This window comes from Carcharodon carcharias, chromosome 5 (genome assembly GCF_017639515.1).
Source record: "Carcharodon carcharias isolate sCarCar2 chromosome 5, sCarCar2.pri, whole genome shotgun sequence".
Classification (NCBI taxonomy): domain Eukaryota; kingdom Metazoa; phylum Chordata; class Chondrichthyes; order Lamniformes; family Lamnidae; genus Carcharodon; species Carcharodon carcharias.
In genome coordinates this window covers 133,317,533-133,335,194 of record NC_054471.1, presented here as the reverse complement: position 1 = coordinate 133,335,194, position 17,662 = coordinate 133,317,533, and the positions used below count along the sequence as shown (strand labels likewise).

General features: G+C 40.5%; 1 protein-coding gene across 2 annotated transcripts; it reads left to right on the top strand.

Moving 5' to 3' along the window:
- Positions 1 to 647: 647 nt before the first annotated feature.
- Positions 648 to 10,491, top strand: vgll2a (vestigial-like family member 2a). Of its 2 annotated transcripts, XM_041188747.1 has the most exons (4): positions 648 to 797; positions 1,524 to 1,812; positions 3,310 to 3,783; positions 10,451 to 10,491. In XM_041188747.1, the coding sequence occupies exons 1-4, from the start codon at positions 717 to 719 to the stop codon at positions 10,489 to 10,491; spliced, it is 885 nt and encodes a 294-aa protein (XP_041044681.1). In that variant the 5' UTR covers positions 648 to 716. The 2 variants fall into 2 exon arrangements, with proteins under 2 accessions (XP_041044681.1, XP_041044682.1); XM_041188748.1 differs by lacking the exon at positions 3,310 to 3,783.
- Positions 10,492 to 17,662: the final 7,171 nt, after the last annotated feature.

The window sequence follows — 17,662 nt, the reverse complement described above, 5'->3', positions numbered from 1 at the left end:
CGACTCTTGTCAATGTGCACAACATATATGTACATTCATTCAATACACACACGTATTACGCTTTGGGGGAAAACGATGGTCAGCAGAATGGAATATTACAGCAAATAGCAGGACCCAACAGTAACCACAGGAGGCAACAAGACAGGTGATTTGCATGGGATGTTGCATGAAGTTATTTTGACTGAAGTTGCTGATGAGATAATTTCATATACCTAAGGAAGTATATTATTACGATCGTTACAAGAGCTTGATTTGAATCAATATTAAAATGAAGAAACCGAATGGAAATGTAAAAGAAAACTTTTTCTGATGCAACCGGTTGTTTACAAGGACTAACTGATGTAAACAGAATAACGACTTACTACGAGGTGTGAAGGAGACATGATACCACTTGGCTGTTTATTCACACTTGCTCTGCTTAAACAGCTAAAACCCACCTTCTCGCTGGGAGCGCTGGTAAACCCACTGGGGGCCGCCTTGGAGAGACGCGCGGTGACGTCGCCACTCTGCGCGTCCGCTTTAAATGTTTGGTGTTGTTTTTTTGCATTGAGTCCGACTGGAGTGAGTGAAAGAGAAAGGAGGACGTTGTGGCAACACGGCGGAATTTCGCTTTTAACCCAAAGCAGCGATGCTCGCCTACATTGGACACCATCACCCATGAAGCATCGCCTGTTTTATACCTCGCCTGAACCGTGTTGGTGAATCCAGCCTTCGCCATGAGCTGTCTGGATGTTATGTACCAAGTGTATGGTCCTCAGCCTTACTTTACAGCAGCCTACAGTCCTTACCACCATCAGGTACGTCTAGAAAGTTGGCAGTGCAATAATCATTCATTCGCATATTATTCCAACAATTCATTTAATTCAAATTAACGGTTGACTTAGATGAAGCGCTAAAATGCATTTCTTAAAAGTGTTTCGAACACTTCCATTGCACACTAGTTAGCCCAATGCCTTTTCTGGAAATACATTGTTAAATTCTAACTGCTGAGCCAATAGTTCACCCGTTTTCCAGAACCTAATAAAGTTGCACCAAAAAATGCAGCAGTGTTGGGTCGGAGGTTTCTCAGCAGCGAGTCAGACGTTCCCCATTCTAACCTCTGACAGTGAATATCCAACTCTGGAAACTGCCTGTGTTTAACTCCCGTTATTCCATATTTGAAACAGTGATGTAGTCTCGTGGCACTCATTTTAACAGACTACCAACTCTCCTGGGAGCTCTATAGCCCTGTATACGGTTTTATTAATTAAAAATAGAGCCATCACAAGAATTAATGTGACCCAACCAGACATGCCTTGTTGCTCGCGCTTTTAAGCGGGGTTATCTGTTGTATAGAATTGAACGAAAGCTCAGGACTGTAAGTAATCACAATTCATTAAGGGGCAATTACCGTTTATTATAAATTCCAAACTATAGGCTCGAAACCGGATATAGACCGGAGCTTTAGAGTCAGTCACTGCTGATTCGTTGGACTATTTGCTCCTCGCAGTTTTGTGAATGCAGATTTCCCTCTTCTTTTGTAGAAACTAGCTTTTTACTCGAAAATGCAAGAAGCGGCGGACAGTACAAACATCAGTGGATCATTTTCTGTGCAGGGCTCTACGATCAAAGAGGAAGAATCGCGCAGTGAGAAAGAGCGCCCAGCTGAAGCGGAATATCTCAGCTCCCGATGCGTGCTCTTCACTTACTTCCAGGGTGACATTAGCAGTGTTGTTGATGAACATTTTACAAGGGCACTGAGTCAGCCCAGCAGTTACACTCCAGCCAGCAGTAGCTCCAAATCTTACAGAGGCAGCACGAGTTCTTGGAGAGGTGGGTTCAGTGAAAGCAGGAACTAACTACCGATATTCGGCTATCGGTACAGACAGCCACTTGGTGTAAGAAACAACAATCTTCGAAAGCATAAGTTTCATTCACTGGACCAATGATCCTATTGTATTCTGTAACATTACTGAAATCGGTGTCAAATTGAGGGAGTTCCGCGAGACATTTTAGACACCCGTTCTAGCCGGAGATGATACTTAATGTTGATTTCCACTCCAAGAAAAGTTAATAACAGTGCGCAATGAGTTACATATCAGTGGCTAGAAATGTTAACAGATAACAGTATGCAACCACAACAGAGCATTTTACCTTGTCACTAATACTTTTCACTTTTCATTATACATTGGATGATCGCTGGTGTCCTCGTGGCAGTTTTATTATACAGCAATAATGCGAGTTACGGCGGCTTGGCCAGCAGATGCCGGTAGCTTATCTTCGCTGTAAATCACGTGCGGCAGATCCATGATTGATTTCCTTCCACGAGTTTCGCCGAATAAGTTTGTTCCCTGTTAGATTGAGTGGAAATTGCACTGCTTTTTTTTTTTGCAAATTATCAATATTCAACTTTTCGTTCATTTACGTACATGTAAATTGTCGGATGTTGCTGTAGTGGTCTATTTGCTTCAGGCCCATCTTAAATTACTGCTTCACTAAATTATTCGCAAATTCAGCGACCTCTTGCAGATTGCAATAGAGCTTCACTTGCACTGAAAGGGTGTCGGCACACAACGTTTTGTGCAATATGCACTCTTTAAATTCAGATCAACGCAGATTGTTAAAATTTGAGCTTTGAGCTAACACTTGTTCATATTGCTCTCATACTAAGTTGATATTATTGTTTGCAACTAAACGACAATAGCCTGAAGTTATTCTCAACCCGACGTTTTCAGGTAACCATAAATATTTACTAATTTTAAATTTTGAAATCGAAAATAATGTCACAACGTAGTTTTTTTCCAGTTTTCATTTTTCAAATGCGTTCCATTATTAAGTAACGCTTAAGTACACAGTATTTCTAAAATGAATTTGATCTTCATTATATGAAAGTCAAATAAAATTTCGTTTTCACCAGAACCAGTCTTTGCAACGAAGTTCGCTGTAACTGTCTTAAATAAATAGAATCAGTTCAAACGCAAAACATTCCGTAAACAATTTTGGAGGGTATTTTGCAAAGTGAAAAATGTGGTCTTCTTTGATAAATTGACATTCAGTTGCCTAAAGAGTTTGTATTTCTATTTAAGGGATAAATCGTGTGATGAATGAGGCTGTTAAACCACGTCAATGGGAAATAAGAATTTGATTGTATTACGATAAATAACTTTCACAACGTGGTGTGGAATATTTTATTCTAATTGTTTTGTTGCGGGGATATATAAAATTTGTTTTTTTAATGAGAAGTAATTGATTTTAATTGAAGTTTCTATACTAGTTGAATGTGGTCACTGTTGATCATTACTGATAATTCTATGGTCTCTTTCTTTCCAGATGGAGCCTTCCCCATGAACCAACGGAGTTTTCCTCCTTCTTTCTGGAACAGCGCTTATCAGCCCTCCATGTCAGCAAGCCTAAGTAGCAGTCTAGGCAATGCCCTGGCTGGAGCTCCCACTGAGCTGCCCTTTGGAGCTGACCCATATTCAAGTGCCACTTTGCACACCCATCTACACCAAGGAGCTCCTGAGCCCTGGCACCACCATCACTACTCATTGGGCAGTGCCATCAATACACAGAGCTCTGTCTACACACGGCCTAGCATGCATGATGTATACGGGATGGGTACACCTTTTGACCCACGCTACAGTTCACTGTTAGTGCCTTCAGTGAGGCCACATCGGCTTCCTGCTGTCCCTACACCCCAGTGTGATCTTGCCAAGGGTGACACTGCCTCCGCATGGACCACAGGGGCCTTCACAGGGCCCACCAGTGATATGAGCCAAACCCTCAACCTCAATATGGATGCAGGTAAATACTTCCAAAGAGAGTGCATGCAGAGACCAAGAAACAGAAAAGGCTTCAAAAGCTGAAATTGTTTGTCTTTTGTAAATGTAAAATAAATTCATATTATCAGGCAAGAGGAATATATATGAAGTATACTCTGTTACAGACAGAGCAAAATAGGTACTCCCGTAAAGATTAGAAAATCTGCAATGATTCTATTGGCAGTTACACCATCCAGTGCAGAATCAAGCCATACAGATCAGCAAAGTTCCAGATTTGGAACTTTTTAAATATTCTTTCATGAGATGTGGGCATTGTTGACAAGGCCAGCATTTGTTGCCCATTCTTATTTGCCCTTGAGGGGGTGGCACTGAGCTGCCTTCTTGAATTGCTGCAGTCCATCTTGTATAGGCACCCCCACAGTGCTGTTAAAAAGGGAGTTCCAGGATTTTGATCCACTGATGGTGAAGGAATGGTGATATAGTTCCAAGTCAGGATGGTGCTTGCAGGTGGTGTATTCCCATGCATCTTCTGCTGTTGTCCTTGTAGGTGCTAGAGGTTGCAGGTTTGGAAGATGCTGTTGAAGGAGCCTTGGTGAGTTGCTGCATTGCATCTTGTAGATGGTACACACTGCTGCTACTGTTTGTTGGTGGTGGAGAAAGTGAGTGTTTGAGGTGATGTATGTGGTGCCAATTAAGTATGCTGCTTTGTCCTGGATGGTGTAAAGCTTCTTGAGTGTTGTTGGAGCCACACTTAGGCAAGTGGCAAGTATTCCATCACACTACTGATTTGCATCTTGTAGATGATGAACAGACTTTGGAGAGTCAGGAGGTGAGTTACTTACCGCAAATTTCAAAGTTGATTTCAGCCATGCTGTCTGTAGGGGTGCCAAGACAAGGCTCAGAACCCTGGAGTAGAGAGCAATCGAGTGATCCCTGCTGAAAATCACAGAACTCTATTTGTGAGATGAAACTAGGATTAGATTCAAATGTAGTGTGTGTCTTACAATAAAGTAGCTCACCTAAATTTATTGTCCAAGTTCACACGTGGCAAATGTATGATAAGGAATGAAAGGGTGGTTGGCACCCATGAAACTACACTCCAATATGAGTCAGCAGTTTTAAAGAGAGAGGAAGAGAAAGTCTGAACAAAACAATTTCCAGGCCTGTATTTATATCTCTGGTATGATTGCAGACTCCTCCTATAGGCCACAAGTGCTCTTGACCAGCCCCTTGGCCCAGGCTATAAAACATATAGGGAGCTTGTTTTGTAATTTCTTTTAGAGGTGTTACTCAGTTCATAAAGAGGAAAACTCAAAGTGGCTTACATTGCTCTGAGCCCCCAGATAGTCCACTACCATCTAGAGGAGACCCAAAACACTGAACAGTGTTTTACTGTTTTACTGAGAAACTAAAGAGATGAATCAGAAATGATGATAGGTTTGGTGACACTAAGATTGTGTTTTAAATGCCTGAAACGTACAAGCAGAAAAGCGCAAAAGGTAAAGAGTTGTACAGTTTTGAGGTTTTATGACCAATGAAAGAATAAGTTAATAATAAATGAATGGGGCTGTACTGAGGAAGAAAGGCAGTTAGGACAGTTAATTTTCAGCCTAGAAGGAACAAGAGCATTGATGTCTTACTTAACCAATTAATTTTCTGAGCTTCCTACTAGAGCATTCATTATTATGATTGTCAACATTTGCTATGGAATCTGTGTAACAGCAAGGGGATGTTCCATAGTACTAGATTGTGAGTTGTAGGATTAGTTGACAGGAAAAGGATTTTAATGAAAAACAATACATGGTTTTACAACATTAATATTTGTATGTGAGTTACATTGTAGCAATCCCATCAAATCATTTAGATGATTACATTGATTTGAAGGTTCATCATTTGAATCCCAAGATAGAATTATTATTTTATGTTCACATACCAGGCATCTATTGTCATTTAATATATATGCCATTTTCTTTTATTCTGTTTTCATTGTTTAACTCCTTGATGTAGATATCAGTTAAAGGTGACAGTAATGCTATATGATATTGGATGCATTTAAATCCATTCATGTGAACTCCAACATTAGGAATTTGTGAAAAAAACAAATCGTTGAAACATTCCAAGTCTGTATTATAGTCTTAAAAGTTTGTGTAGAGAAACAATTAAACTTTGTCATTTCTTCCCATCAGGGTTTAGTCTCAGTATGGTTTGAAATTTTCCAATACTGACTTGCAGAGAGTTTACACGATAACCAGGGAATATTTCTGTAATGTTAACAACAGGGAAATAATTGTGATCATTAGGATTCTGAAATGAAAGTGGAAAATGATGGAAATACAACATAGATCTAACTATCTGAAAGAGAAAGTACAGGTTGAAACTTTGCTACAGTAATAGGGCTGTTAAAATAAAAATAGTTTAATAGATTTGCCGTTTGGCATTTGACTAGATTTTGGAGATAAAGAAACACTAGTCAGTAAATTACTTCAAGCAATTGAAGAATAAGATATAAAAATTTAAAAACTACATTCAAGAGAAGTAAGCCTATTATGCTGTTATTAAAATGGGCTTCTTTAGAAATAAATGAATCTAGATCTGGAAAAGTAAATCATACAACTATGTTCAAGCTTAGGTCTGTGGTAGAAACTAATTGAGTGTGGCAACAAAATCACTAGCATAGAGACATCCTTTATTGGTGAAGCTGAAATAATCTGAAATGGAAACCTTAGCCTTTATTCAAATAAATTTAACAAAGAATTGCAAGGTTTTGTATTAGTGGAGACGTGAGTAGCAAACTTTTATGAAAATGTGGGCACCCTTTGCTTTTCCTATTAGATTTAAATGAAGATAGTGATGTCACGATGGTGTCAGAAACAATGATGTTTAGTATTAGCTATTGCTATATGAAGCCTCTTTACAAACAGCAATACATGTCACAATGAAAAGAAATGAATGTTGTCCTTGCTAGTGTTAGCTGCTAAAGTGTGTTATTGAAAACCTGTGAATTAAAGTGTTGATTTGCAGAAGAATGTTCATTAGTAAAGGAAAGCGTGATGAAACCTTGAGAGCTGAACTGTCCATCCTTCAAAATTGTGCTGATCAATATCATATTGTTCAGTCTGAAAAGTATCAATTAGTGTGCTATGAGCAAGGAAAGCAAGGTTGTGTATAAATCAAAAAATGAAGCTTTGATTTAACAAAATTGTGCAGTGTATAAAGTGATCCAGGTAATTAAAGTGCTGTGCTTTTACTGACATTCCAATAAACTTGCATTATCTTTGTCCTGAACAAATTTTTACTTTCTTAAATGACAGACCATATATAGAATTTTACTGAATTAGCCTGATTGAAGAAAAAGCTGATCTGTACACTGGACCATCATTGATACATTGGGGCAAACATTTTGCACCATTGCCAGATATTTGCAATAATTGTGTATTTCATTGTGCCATTGTACTGCAGTCATTAAGACTGCCTTCACAATTTGTATCACTAGAGGCATAGTGTAAAACCAGCTTTAGCTTTGTGTACCAGAAGTACACATCAGGAATTTGGGGCCATGAATAGGGCACACTTCCAAATTTCTTATATGCAGAACTAGCATACAAGCTCTGTGCTGAGAACACTAAAGATGAGCATATACCCTGTGGTTTGACCTTATACTTCCAGATGCACCTCAAATTAAATCTAATGGCAAGGAGATCTATGCATAAGTGTTTGGAAGCATGCGGGGTGTTCTGCTCAACCAATGGCTAATTTTTAAATTTTGAAAAGGAACAGGGATATCAGAATTATCAGGAATATCCATTTTTTGCTAACATTCAAAACATTTAAAGTGAGTTTATAAAGATGTCAAGAGAAGCAAAGGGCACTTTTAATGTGGCTAACGCAGGGCAAGGTCCATATTCAACCCAGCAATTGCTGAAGCTAGTCTCATACCTGAGGCTTTAATGTGCTTGTGGGTTCAAGCCAACTCCTACCTAATACTGCCATTTTCATAATGATGCACACTCAAAATGACTTCACATCTGGGTAATATAAGTGCATTGTTAGTTAGATACTGTTGAACAGTAACTTTATATTTAATGCTTCATATCAATTTACCATATTTCACTGAATTAAACTCAAGCCTAGATTTAATGATTTTATATCAATTAATTTTCAAAGCTAGCATTCAAATATTTTAAATGTATGTTATTCCTGCACGTCAGCCTTGAATATTCCTAAGTAAACTAAAGCACAGGTTAGATGTTCCAACTTCTTTGGCCCAATAGTGTCCCTTAATCCCAATCTCACAAGAGTGCCTCCTGCTGCACACCAATCATTCCAAGGCCTCTGTTTTAAATTCTATGCCAATGTATAAACAGCATGTGCCACTGAGTTATTTAGGAATTATGTCATGGCCACTTACTGAAGTTATTTTTTGTAGAACTCTACAGTTAGCATTGGAAGGAGACATTTGTCCTATTAGTCTAGATTGGATTCAAACCCAAACCTCAGAAGTTAAAATGTAGGACGGAATTTTACACCAGTGGCATTTGGCATCCCACTGAAGTCAATGGAGTTTAGAATGGCTTGCAGCATTTTATGGGGGATGGGGATATAAAATTCCAGCCAGAGTGTATTAACACACAGCAGGAGATTTTGTGGTGCAGTGGTAATGTCCTCCAGTTTCAAGAGCCCCTTTAGGACTTGATGGCTATGGAAGGTGCTTGTATAATGTGGCAAACAGGTTGATTATCAACCTGCAAATCCTTCCAAATGTCTGATGACACGTGAAAAGACCAGGAGTGTTTCTGGGTTGGCCATACTGCAGAAGGCAATGGCAAATGGCTGCAGTATTTTGCCAGGCATAATCATGGATCAATCCAGTGGAAGCCCATGGTCACCAACACCCTCTTAGAGCATGGTACCTGAAGGAGGAGGAGGATTAATACAGCACTATTCGTTCCTAACATTATCTGCATCTGATATATGTAACTTATTCACATTTCCCAGTACTTGCAATTTGATAGTAGGTCCCAATATTGCTTCCTTTCTATGGCCAATTGTTACAGCAATATATATTGCCCAATATGATTCCACTCTATAAAATTAAACCATAGGTGCAGATATTCAGCTGCAAATACTGTGGAATAAACGATATTGGCTGCTCATAAATTTCAGGCGCTTAAATAATACGATTTGATAAATGCGTAAACTCTTCTGATACATTTATGTGCATAATTAACGGCTGTTTCAGCCTTCTGTGATTGACAGACTATAATTGACAGAGGAGGAAGTGTTTCGATAAGTAGAAAAAATAGACGCTGCGGAAATCATGTTACCTGTTTCTAGCAATCGACACATTTAAGGGCAGATTGTTTAGAAAATACCCAAGTAAGAAAGTAAGGGAGAAATAGAGAGGCGAGTGGAGTATATAGAGATACAATGCTAGTGGGTGTTTATTTAATCTCTCGTTTGCCGTGCAGCCTGAACTGTTCAGATTCAGTGAACAGAGCTGCACATACCTACATCACGTTGCTTCAGTTGCAGAAACAATAATTTGTCGAAGTCGCTCAAAGAATTTTAAATTTGCAATCGGAATTACTCAATAACACGAATTGCAGAGATTCTTAAATCGTCTTTCCCGACTGCAGAGATTTCCTCTTCGAGAAAATGCCAGGAATTTCAGTGTTCGGCACATCAGATTTATCAATATCACCTCCCACTAATGGTTGAATAAATATTACATTTTGAAATTTACTAAATTAGAGAAAGGTGGCAATTTTGTTGAGTGTTCAGCAGTTGTTTGTGTCTGCCACAGTACAATATAGTTCACCCTCCTATGGATGTTTTAAGGCAACTTACTCGAAGAATGTAGATGACTGTGCGGACAATATAATATTCTTCAGCAGATTTACTAAAAGAGCCGAGTTTACAACAAGCACTAAGTAGTGTATGTATCGAGCACACTGCTGTCTGAGGAAAAGATGCAGGAAATTCTTAGACACGTTTCTAACATTTTCAGCGTAGCTAGATATCTAAACTATCTTAATATGTGTCAATTCCCGTATGAATGTGCTTTGATAACACTGGGATTTGTGTCTATTGTTTTCAGTCAAGTTTTTTTACATTGTGTTTTATTGCAGTCAATCTAAATTCGAAACAATTTGGGTCATTTCACGAGGTCGGAATGCTTAAATTACAACAGATAAGAGTCGGAAACGGCTATCAGCAACTCGCCTTGGGACGTTTCATTACGTTAAATAAATCTGCCACTGTTGTTGTATATTTCCCCACTAACACAGCTCTATTAGATTTGTAGCGTAGCAAATCTGTCTGCAGCAGTTGAATGAGAAACGAGTTCTTTCCATGATCTATAATCTTATGTTCTTATCCTCTGGGATTGGTGCGTCTCTTTGATGTGTACTTGGGTAAAATTTCTCTCTATCTTACTATTTCGATGCCTTATTTCGGAGAATAGCTCTAGTTCTAGAACTCTGTCCCTGTTCTGCTTACATATCCTTTCCACTTTTTTTTTTGCCTTTTTTGTTTACATTCTCAGGTCTGGCGCACCAGGAAAAAAACAAGGATCTTTACTGGTTTTAGAGCACTCAGCACCTACCTCGTTCGGCTTCCCTGTATTTTCTACCTGAAACATTTCTCTTCCTCTATGTACAGTGTGTAACAGATTTTGATCTCGGTTTCAGCTCGCCGTTACTCCCTTTGTGGTGGACCCCTGTTAAGCTGAGTGTTTTACACAGCAAAATGCTTCAATCAAAAATAAAAAAAAACAATTATTTCTAAAACTACAAACTTCTCAAACAGTTGGTCGGCAGACCATAGAAGCTAAACATGTGACTGTGTCCTTTGAAAGGCAATACCCTGAACTTCTGTGGGACAATATGAGAAGAAGCGGTTTTGAAGTGGCTGAGTTTTAACGCATTCTCAGAAATGTAATCATTCTTAAAAAAAAACACACGCCCCTGAACCACATTCTGCTTCAATCGACTGGGCGTCGCAAGGCTGAAAGAAATCGGCAACCTGGGCATTTCATTAACGGGACGTGCGGCCCGGGGCCTTCCAGTGGATCCAATGTGCTTATCGTGATTAAAGTGCTCCCGAGTGTTTGTTTCAATGCTGATTGTGACAGGACTACAATAAGGAAGCGATGGTAAGTTCATGACAAATGCGAAAATGTTTAAGAACGCAGCACACCGCAGACTGGTGCATTAGCCCTGAGAGGCACCGCAATTGTTTCTCTCCTAAACTGGCTTGGCGGTTGAGAAGCCATTAAAATGGACAGTTTCCCATCAGATCGGACGTAGCAGGTCTTGCACGGCCTTCCCTGCAACCACATGATCTACGGCGGCTTGAAGGGGGAGCAGCTGCTTCAGAACAAACTGCTGGGCTCCCAGTGAGGGTGCCCGCACTGACGGCTGGGCAGCACTTCCCAGGGTCTGCGAGCTGACAAGTGGAGGCCTCTGAAAGCCGGTGTACGAGCAGGGAGAGCTTAGCAATGGGAATACATGGTCCTCACAAGTGGAGAATGGAGGGGGGAGGGTGGGGGTACCTATTTCAGGTTGAACTCCAGTTGATGAATTCTGTGTGTGTGTGTTTTTGTTGTTGCCGTTTTTAGCTGTTTTGGAGATTGTTTTGTAACTGTTTAAAAAATAACACCGAATCTAAGTCTGGTCATTCGCGAAATAAAAGTAGTTTAAAAAATACCTCTGTAAAAATAGATTGTATAAAATTTTACACGTTTGACAAGGCGACTCTCGTTTTTAAGTGTGAATATTTGTTAAGTTTATTTCTATGTTTGTTCACTCATTAAACTTTTGCCGTTTGAGAAAGTGAATTGAAGCCGGGAGCTGGATTTTGGACATTTACTGCCACTTGGGTTGTAATTTGGGCAGAGTTCACAATCAAATTTCGTGCATTGCAAAATATACACCTGGAGACTTCCATCGTTCATGGGCATTTTGTTTCAACTGTAATAACAGCAGCTTAAGAAACAACAAATTGAAAATGAGAACAGATCCGTATGGCCGGGCAGCGATGAGCGAGGACCGGCAGCATCAGCAGCGACCGCACACCGGGGACACGAGGTGCTCCTGATAGCCAGGAGGTTATCTTGGTAACCCGGTTACTTTAACACAACCTTTCATTATGGTGACACATTCTTACTTTCCCCTCAGGTCTCCACATTATGACAATTCTATTCCTCTCCAACTCATTTGCTAGGATGTTTAGAATATTATTGCTAGCCCTAAGTACTTGTGCATGTTGAGAATTCATTCGGCTTTTAGCTTCACAGTCTCGCCGTTATAACCCCATTCCCACCGTCCAAATGTATAAAGCCCTTATGCATGTAAAACTGACGATTTAAAAAAATTTTTTGCATAGATGTCATATGAAAAAGCCTCACGCTGACTTTTCAAGCTGTTAGCCCAGCTCCATGACTTCGCCTGTTTCATATGGTCAATAACCAGGTGGGTGGGGGGATTTTAAAGTGCAAAGCTCTAGATTCTTTAATGCTTCCTTTCCCTCTCTCGCATTGGAATATTAGCTAAATACCTGTGAGTAATTTTCAATACTTTCTATTCGAGGGAGCAGGGAAGAAGCAATAGCTGCGGAGTTAACCAGTAGAAGCAGCTATCGGCCTATATATATGTAAGTGTGTGTGTGTGTGTCTGTGTGTGTAAAAGTCCCGCCAGACATTGATACTACGGACTGGTTCAATGTGGGATTTCCGTAATTAAATTTCGGCGATCAGCCGGCGATTTTCCGCCACTTCATTTTCATATTCGCAAAATCGCGGGCAGATCGGAATTTTCCCTCAGTTTTTTTTTAATTTCGTTAAGACATCGACTCATTTATTCCATCCTTCCAAGTATTTCAGTGTGTTTCTGCGGGCGCTCTTTTTGTAAAAAACGAGTCCAAGAATCAAAAAGAAATTGCACCAAAACTGAATAAGGTTTTTTTTCAAGGAAATTCCCCAGCAGTTAATTTCCGTTATCAAATATTAACTTCACGGCATGTCGATCCAACAACTTGGAATACAACCCAGACATTAACATTACAACATTGGACACATCAATCTGGTTATATGCTAATAAACCAATGGTTTGTGGTGCACGCTGAGGGAACCTATCAGCTGGAAATGTGAAAAGATGGAATGAAAAATATGTCTTGTAATAGCCCACTTGACAATAATAACAGAGCCGCCATGGTATTAGGAATGGTTAGTTGTGCGAATCATAGTTCCGTGTCTAGTGCAGACAGCGTGTTAACAAATCCGTGCAAGTGCGGCATTTTTTGAATTTATCTCCGGATATGATGTTGAGACAACATCATATCTCGGGGTTGGCTGCAATAGCCTGTGACACGAATAGGCTCCAAGGTGCCTGATATTTGAGAGGGAGCACTCGCTAGCTAATGTTTCCATGGCTGAAATATTTGTAAAGTTAACGCATAATCTGAAAGTGGAAGCTAATAAATTATTGGGCGCTAATTGGGGCCGTCAGTCAGAGCCAATTCCAGGACACAGTGCCCATACCCTAAAAAGGAAAGAGAGCGGGACCCAAACAGCACAGTTGCCTCGAGAACTGACCTCCTGTAAAGCCACTGGGCTTCGAGATCTCGCTTTACATTTCAATCGAGATCCCTATTTCAAACGGAGCAGACAAACTTGGATCGGATCGGATTGCGTGATGTGCTCCAGTAAAGCCAAACGAACATTGCCAGGCCCACCTGATTAGTTGACACGAGAGCGACCGTGTAGTTTACAGTTAAAATCGATCCGATCGATAAAGGGCCTTCGGGTCAGCCTCCGGTCCAGAGACGGTGGGCAGTCGATGATTAGTTAATGTACAAGTCCGATTTCAAATATCTCGCGCGCAGCCCTGAGAACTAAGAGAGGAGTTATTTTGATAGCTCGTGTTCTATTCACATGGGAATATATTTTACAAGTCAGCTGAAGAAATCAGCTCTGGTGAAACCAGACCACTGCAAAACACTGCGGAATTGTTTTGGCTTCCAAACTTTAATAAACCAGTTATTGACAATCTCAAAACACTTCGCCACTGTCCAGGATTGGCTTAATTGTTACAATAAGTTAAACATTTGTTTTTCTTAACTCACTAATGTGGATAAATAAATTCATTTACAGAACAGTTAGTGTGGGGTCGGGGTAGTAAGGTGTTTGGGAGGATTTATCGCACAGGTTTCCCACTGAATACTCTGTTCGCACAGATCCAGGTTAATTTGTGACTTTTTTGTATATAGTTAATATGAAGACTATTACAAATGCGGAACACACGGGTTCCCCGCTCTTCATTAGGCCATGTGAACTGTCTCCCATCTCTCCCCACAAACGGCTGGATGATCATTTTTAAAATCAATTTGTTTTTAAGTAAACGAATTCGCAACACATAATCTGAATCATTCGAGCACGGGGTCAGCAAACTAAAACATTAAACATATCGCAATCGATTCAATTCACGGTTCGCATCAAACAGCTAGAGAATCAATGCTGAAGTGGTATTGCCACCAAAACAGTATTATAGGTAGTGATTACAGTTCCAGAAGCGAGCCCCAGTCTGACTGTAGAGAGCAAGGGTGTGACAAACCCCTGGATGCTGTCTCACATATCGTGGGGTTGCCACCACCTGAGGTAAAGTTTAAGTTTAGTTTAAAGAGTGTTCACTGTTTATGAGACCTATTAGCTTGGACTATCTGTAACCTGAAGGACAGTTTACGTGAATGCTTTGTGAGCAGGAGCAGAGCTCTGGGTGTGCAGGGAAACAGGCCTGCAGAGGGCTCTGTCCTGGACAAGCAGTATAAAGAGTGCTTGATGCTGTAGCCACAACCCATGAACAGACCCTGCGGGCAGATTGGAGTTTTACCCCGTTTCTGGTTTCTCTAGACGAGGCCCGAATCCCGGGTCCCGATGTTCAATGGAAATTGGTCTTCGGGCCTCAACAGCAATGAGCTGCCCACCTCTGGCGGAGCCTCTGCCCTAGCCGAGAAACCAAAGTCAGGCTGCCAGTCTCATCAGCAGCGCCCCTCACCGGGGATTGGGCGGGACAATGTTGATTACACTGTGACTCCGGTGGAGCCGGAGGATATCTGCTCGTCATCGATCCACAGGAACGCCTTTCATAAACAAAAATAGAAAATGCTGGGAAAACTCAGCAGGTCTGGCAGCATCTGAGGAGAGAGAAACAGTTAACGTTTCGAGTCTGTATGACCCTTCTTCAGAGCCTTTTATAAAGTTCGTCTGTGGATGCGTTGGTGACCATTGACAAACTCTGACAGGGCAGTTGGAACATGCATACCGAGCAGCCGATTCGATATCACCCATTTTACACTATTTCTAAAAGTTAAAGCAACTCCCACTCCATAAAGTAGAACATAGGCATTTTTTTTGCATTTAATTCGTCTGTTAAATTGAAGCTTGTTGCAATTCAGTACCAAGACCAAACCTGCTTTTAATTTTCCATTCAGCCGCACAACTAAATCCTAATCTTAGTTCATTGACCCAACATTCGAATACTTCAATTTGAGCCAAGATATTAATTCTTTGTTTCTTTAAGTGAGCCCAGTTGGGGTAAACTGTAATCCCATCAACTGAGCACCGGGGCTGAGTTGCAAGAAACATTTCTGGGTGGAAAAATCAACAGGCAGTTCAGCCGGACTTTCCGTCCATTAATTTAAATGGACGGAAACTCAAACAGGCTCTGTTACAAACATGCTAACCTCCCGGCCGATCCATCTCTCGGTCATCCAAGCCTAGAAATATTGTATGACCTCCTGATAGATAAAGACCATTTAAAAGGTGAGTAACTTATCCCCTGACTCCCAAAGCCTGTCCACCATCTACAAGGTACAAGCCTGCAGTATGATCGAACACTTCCCGCTTGTCTGGATGGGTGCAGCTCCCACAACACTCAAGAAGTTGCACAGCAACCAGAACAAAGCAGTCTGCTTGATCAGCACCCCATCCACCACTTTAAACATTCACACCCTCCACTACCAATGCAAAACATCAGCAGTGTGTACATCCACAAAATGCACTGTAGCAACTCACCAAGGCTCCTTCAACAGCACCTTCCAAACCTGCAACCTCTACCACCTAGGAGGTCACAGACAGCAGGTGCATGGAAAGACCACTACCTGCAAGTTCCCCTCCAAGCCACACACCATCCTGTCTTGGAATGATATCACCGTTCCTTCACTGTCACTGGTCAACATCCTGAAACTCTCCCCCTAACAGCAGATGTACTGCAGCAGTTCAAGAAGGCAGTTCACCACCTCCTTCTCAATGCAGTTATAAATGTGGAAAAATGCTGGCCGAGCCAGTGGCCTAGCTCACATCACAAGAACTTATAAATGAAATTGTGTTCAAAGTAAGGTATGTCCAATGCAAGAAGTTAGCACACGTATTTCACCTCCGTGAGAAGGTTTGAAACCAGCTGAGATTCATTCGATGAACACTCCCTGCTGACTAAAATGGTCCAATATGAATGAATTTCAGCAGAGTGCAAGGCAAACAGTAAGTGTTTGGTTGAATTAGAAAATTCCCAATGCTACTCTAATATTAAGAAGGGTAATTGTGATAAACTAGAAAATTATAGGCCTTTTATTATAATGTCAGTTGTGGGGAAGTCACCAGAAACCATTATTAGGGACAAAGTGACTAAGCATTGCGCAAATTTGAGCTGATCAGAGAGCCAGCATGGGTTTGTAAAGGATTAGTCATGGTGAACAGAACTAGCTGAATTTTTAAAGAGGTTAACTAATGTGGACTAAAAGAGTATCTATAGACATTATTCAAATAGACTTGCAGAAGGCATGGAACAAGAATCCACATAACAGTCTGATAACAAAAATAATAGTGCATGGAATCAGAAGCAAGCCACTGGCTTAGACAGAGAAATTGATTAAGAAATAGGAGACAGAGAGTATGCTAATGGGAACTCCATTTGATAGGATGTGATGAGCAGATCTGGCCTGGAACTGTAGTTTTTTACTTCATAAACTCTTAGCTAAATGGTCTTGGACCATATATCTAAATCTGCTGGTAATATGGTAAATAGTGTAGATGGGAGTAGAAAGTTGCAAAGAGACATTGCTTGATGAGATGAATGGACAAAACTGTGGCAGATGAAGTTCAATGTGGGAAAATGTGAGATCACCCATTTTGATCAGAAGAATAATCAAAGTATTTTCTAAACAGTGAAAAAACAGGAACTATGGATGAGCAGAAAGATTTAGGAGGCCAGGTACAGAAATCATTAAAAGTTAGTGGACAGGTACAAAAATAATTAAAAGAGTTAATGAAATGTTGGCCTTTATCTTAGAGGGTTGCATTGAAAAGGGCTGAAGTTATATCACAGCTGTATGGAACTATTTAAATGCCACCTGGAGTATTGCATTCAGTTCTGCTCACTGCACCTTGGACAGGGTGCAGTGCAGGTTCATCAAAATGATGCCAGAGCTAAAACATTATGAGGACAGGTTGCATAGGTTTGGCTGGTATTTCCTAGAATATTGAAGGTTAAGTTGTGATCTAATTGAAGTCTTCAAGATGATTAAAAGATTTGGTAGGGTAGATAGAGAAAAATGATTTCCTTCAGTGGGAGAGATCAAAACAAGGGGCATAACCATAAAGTTAGAGCTAGGCCATTCAGGGAAGATGTCAGAAAGCACTCCCTCACACAAAGCGTAGGGGAAATCTGGAACTTTATTACCCATAAAACAATTGAACATTTCAGAACTGAGACTGACAGATTTTTGTTAGGTAAATGTACTAAGGGATACAGAAACTAAATAGTTAGATGAAATACAGAGACATGATCTAACCATAATCTAACTGAATGGTAGAACAGACTGGAGGGGAATGAATGGCATTTTAATGT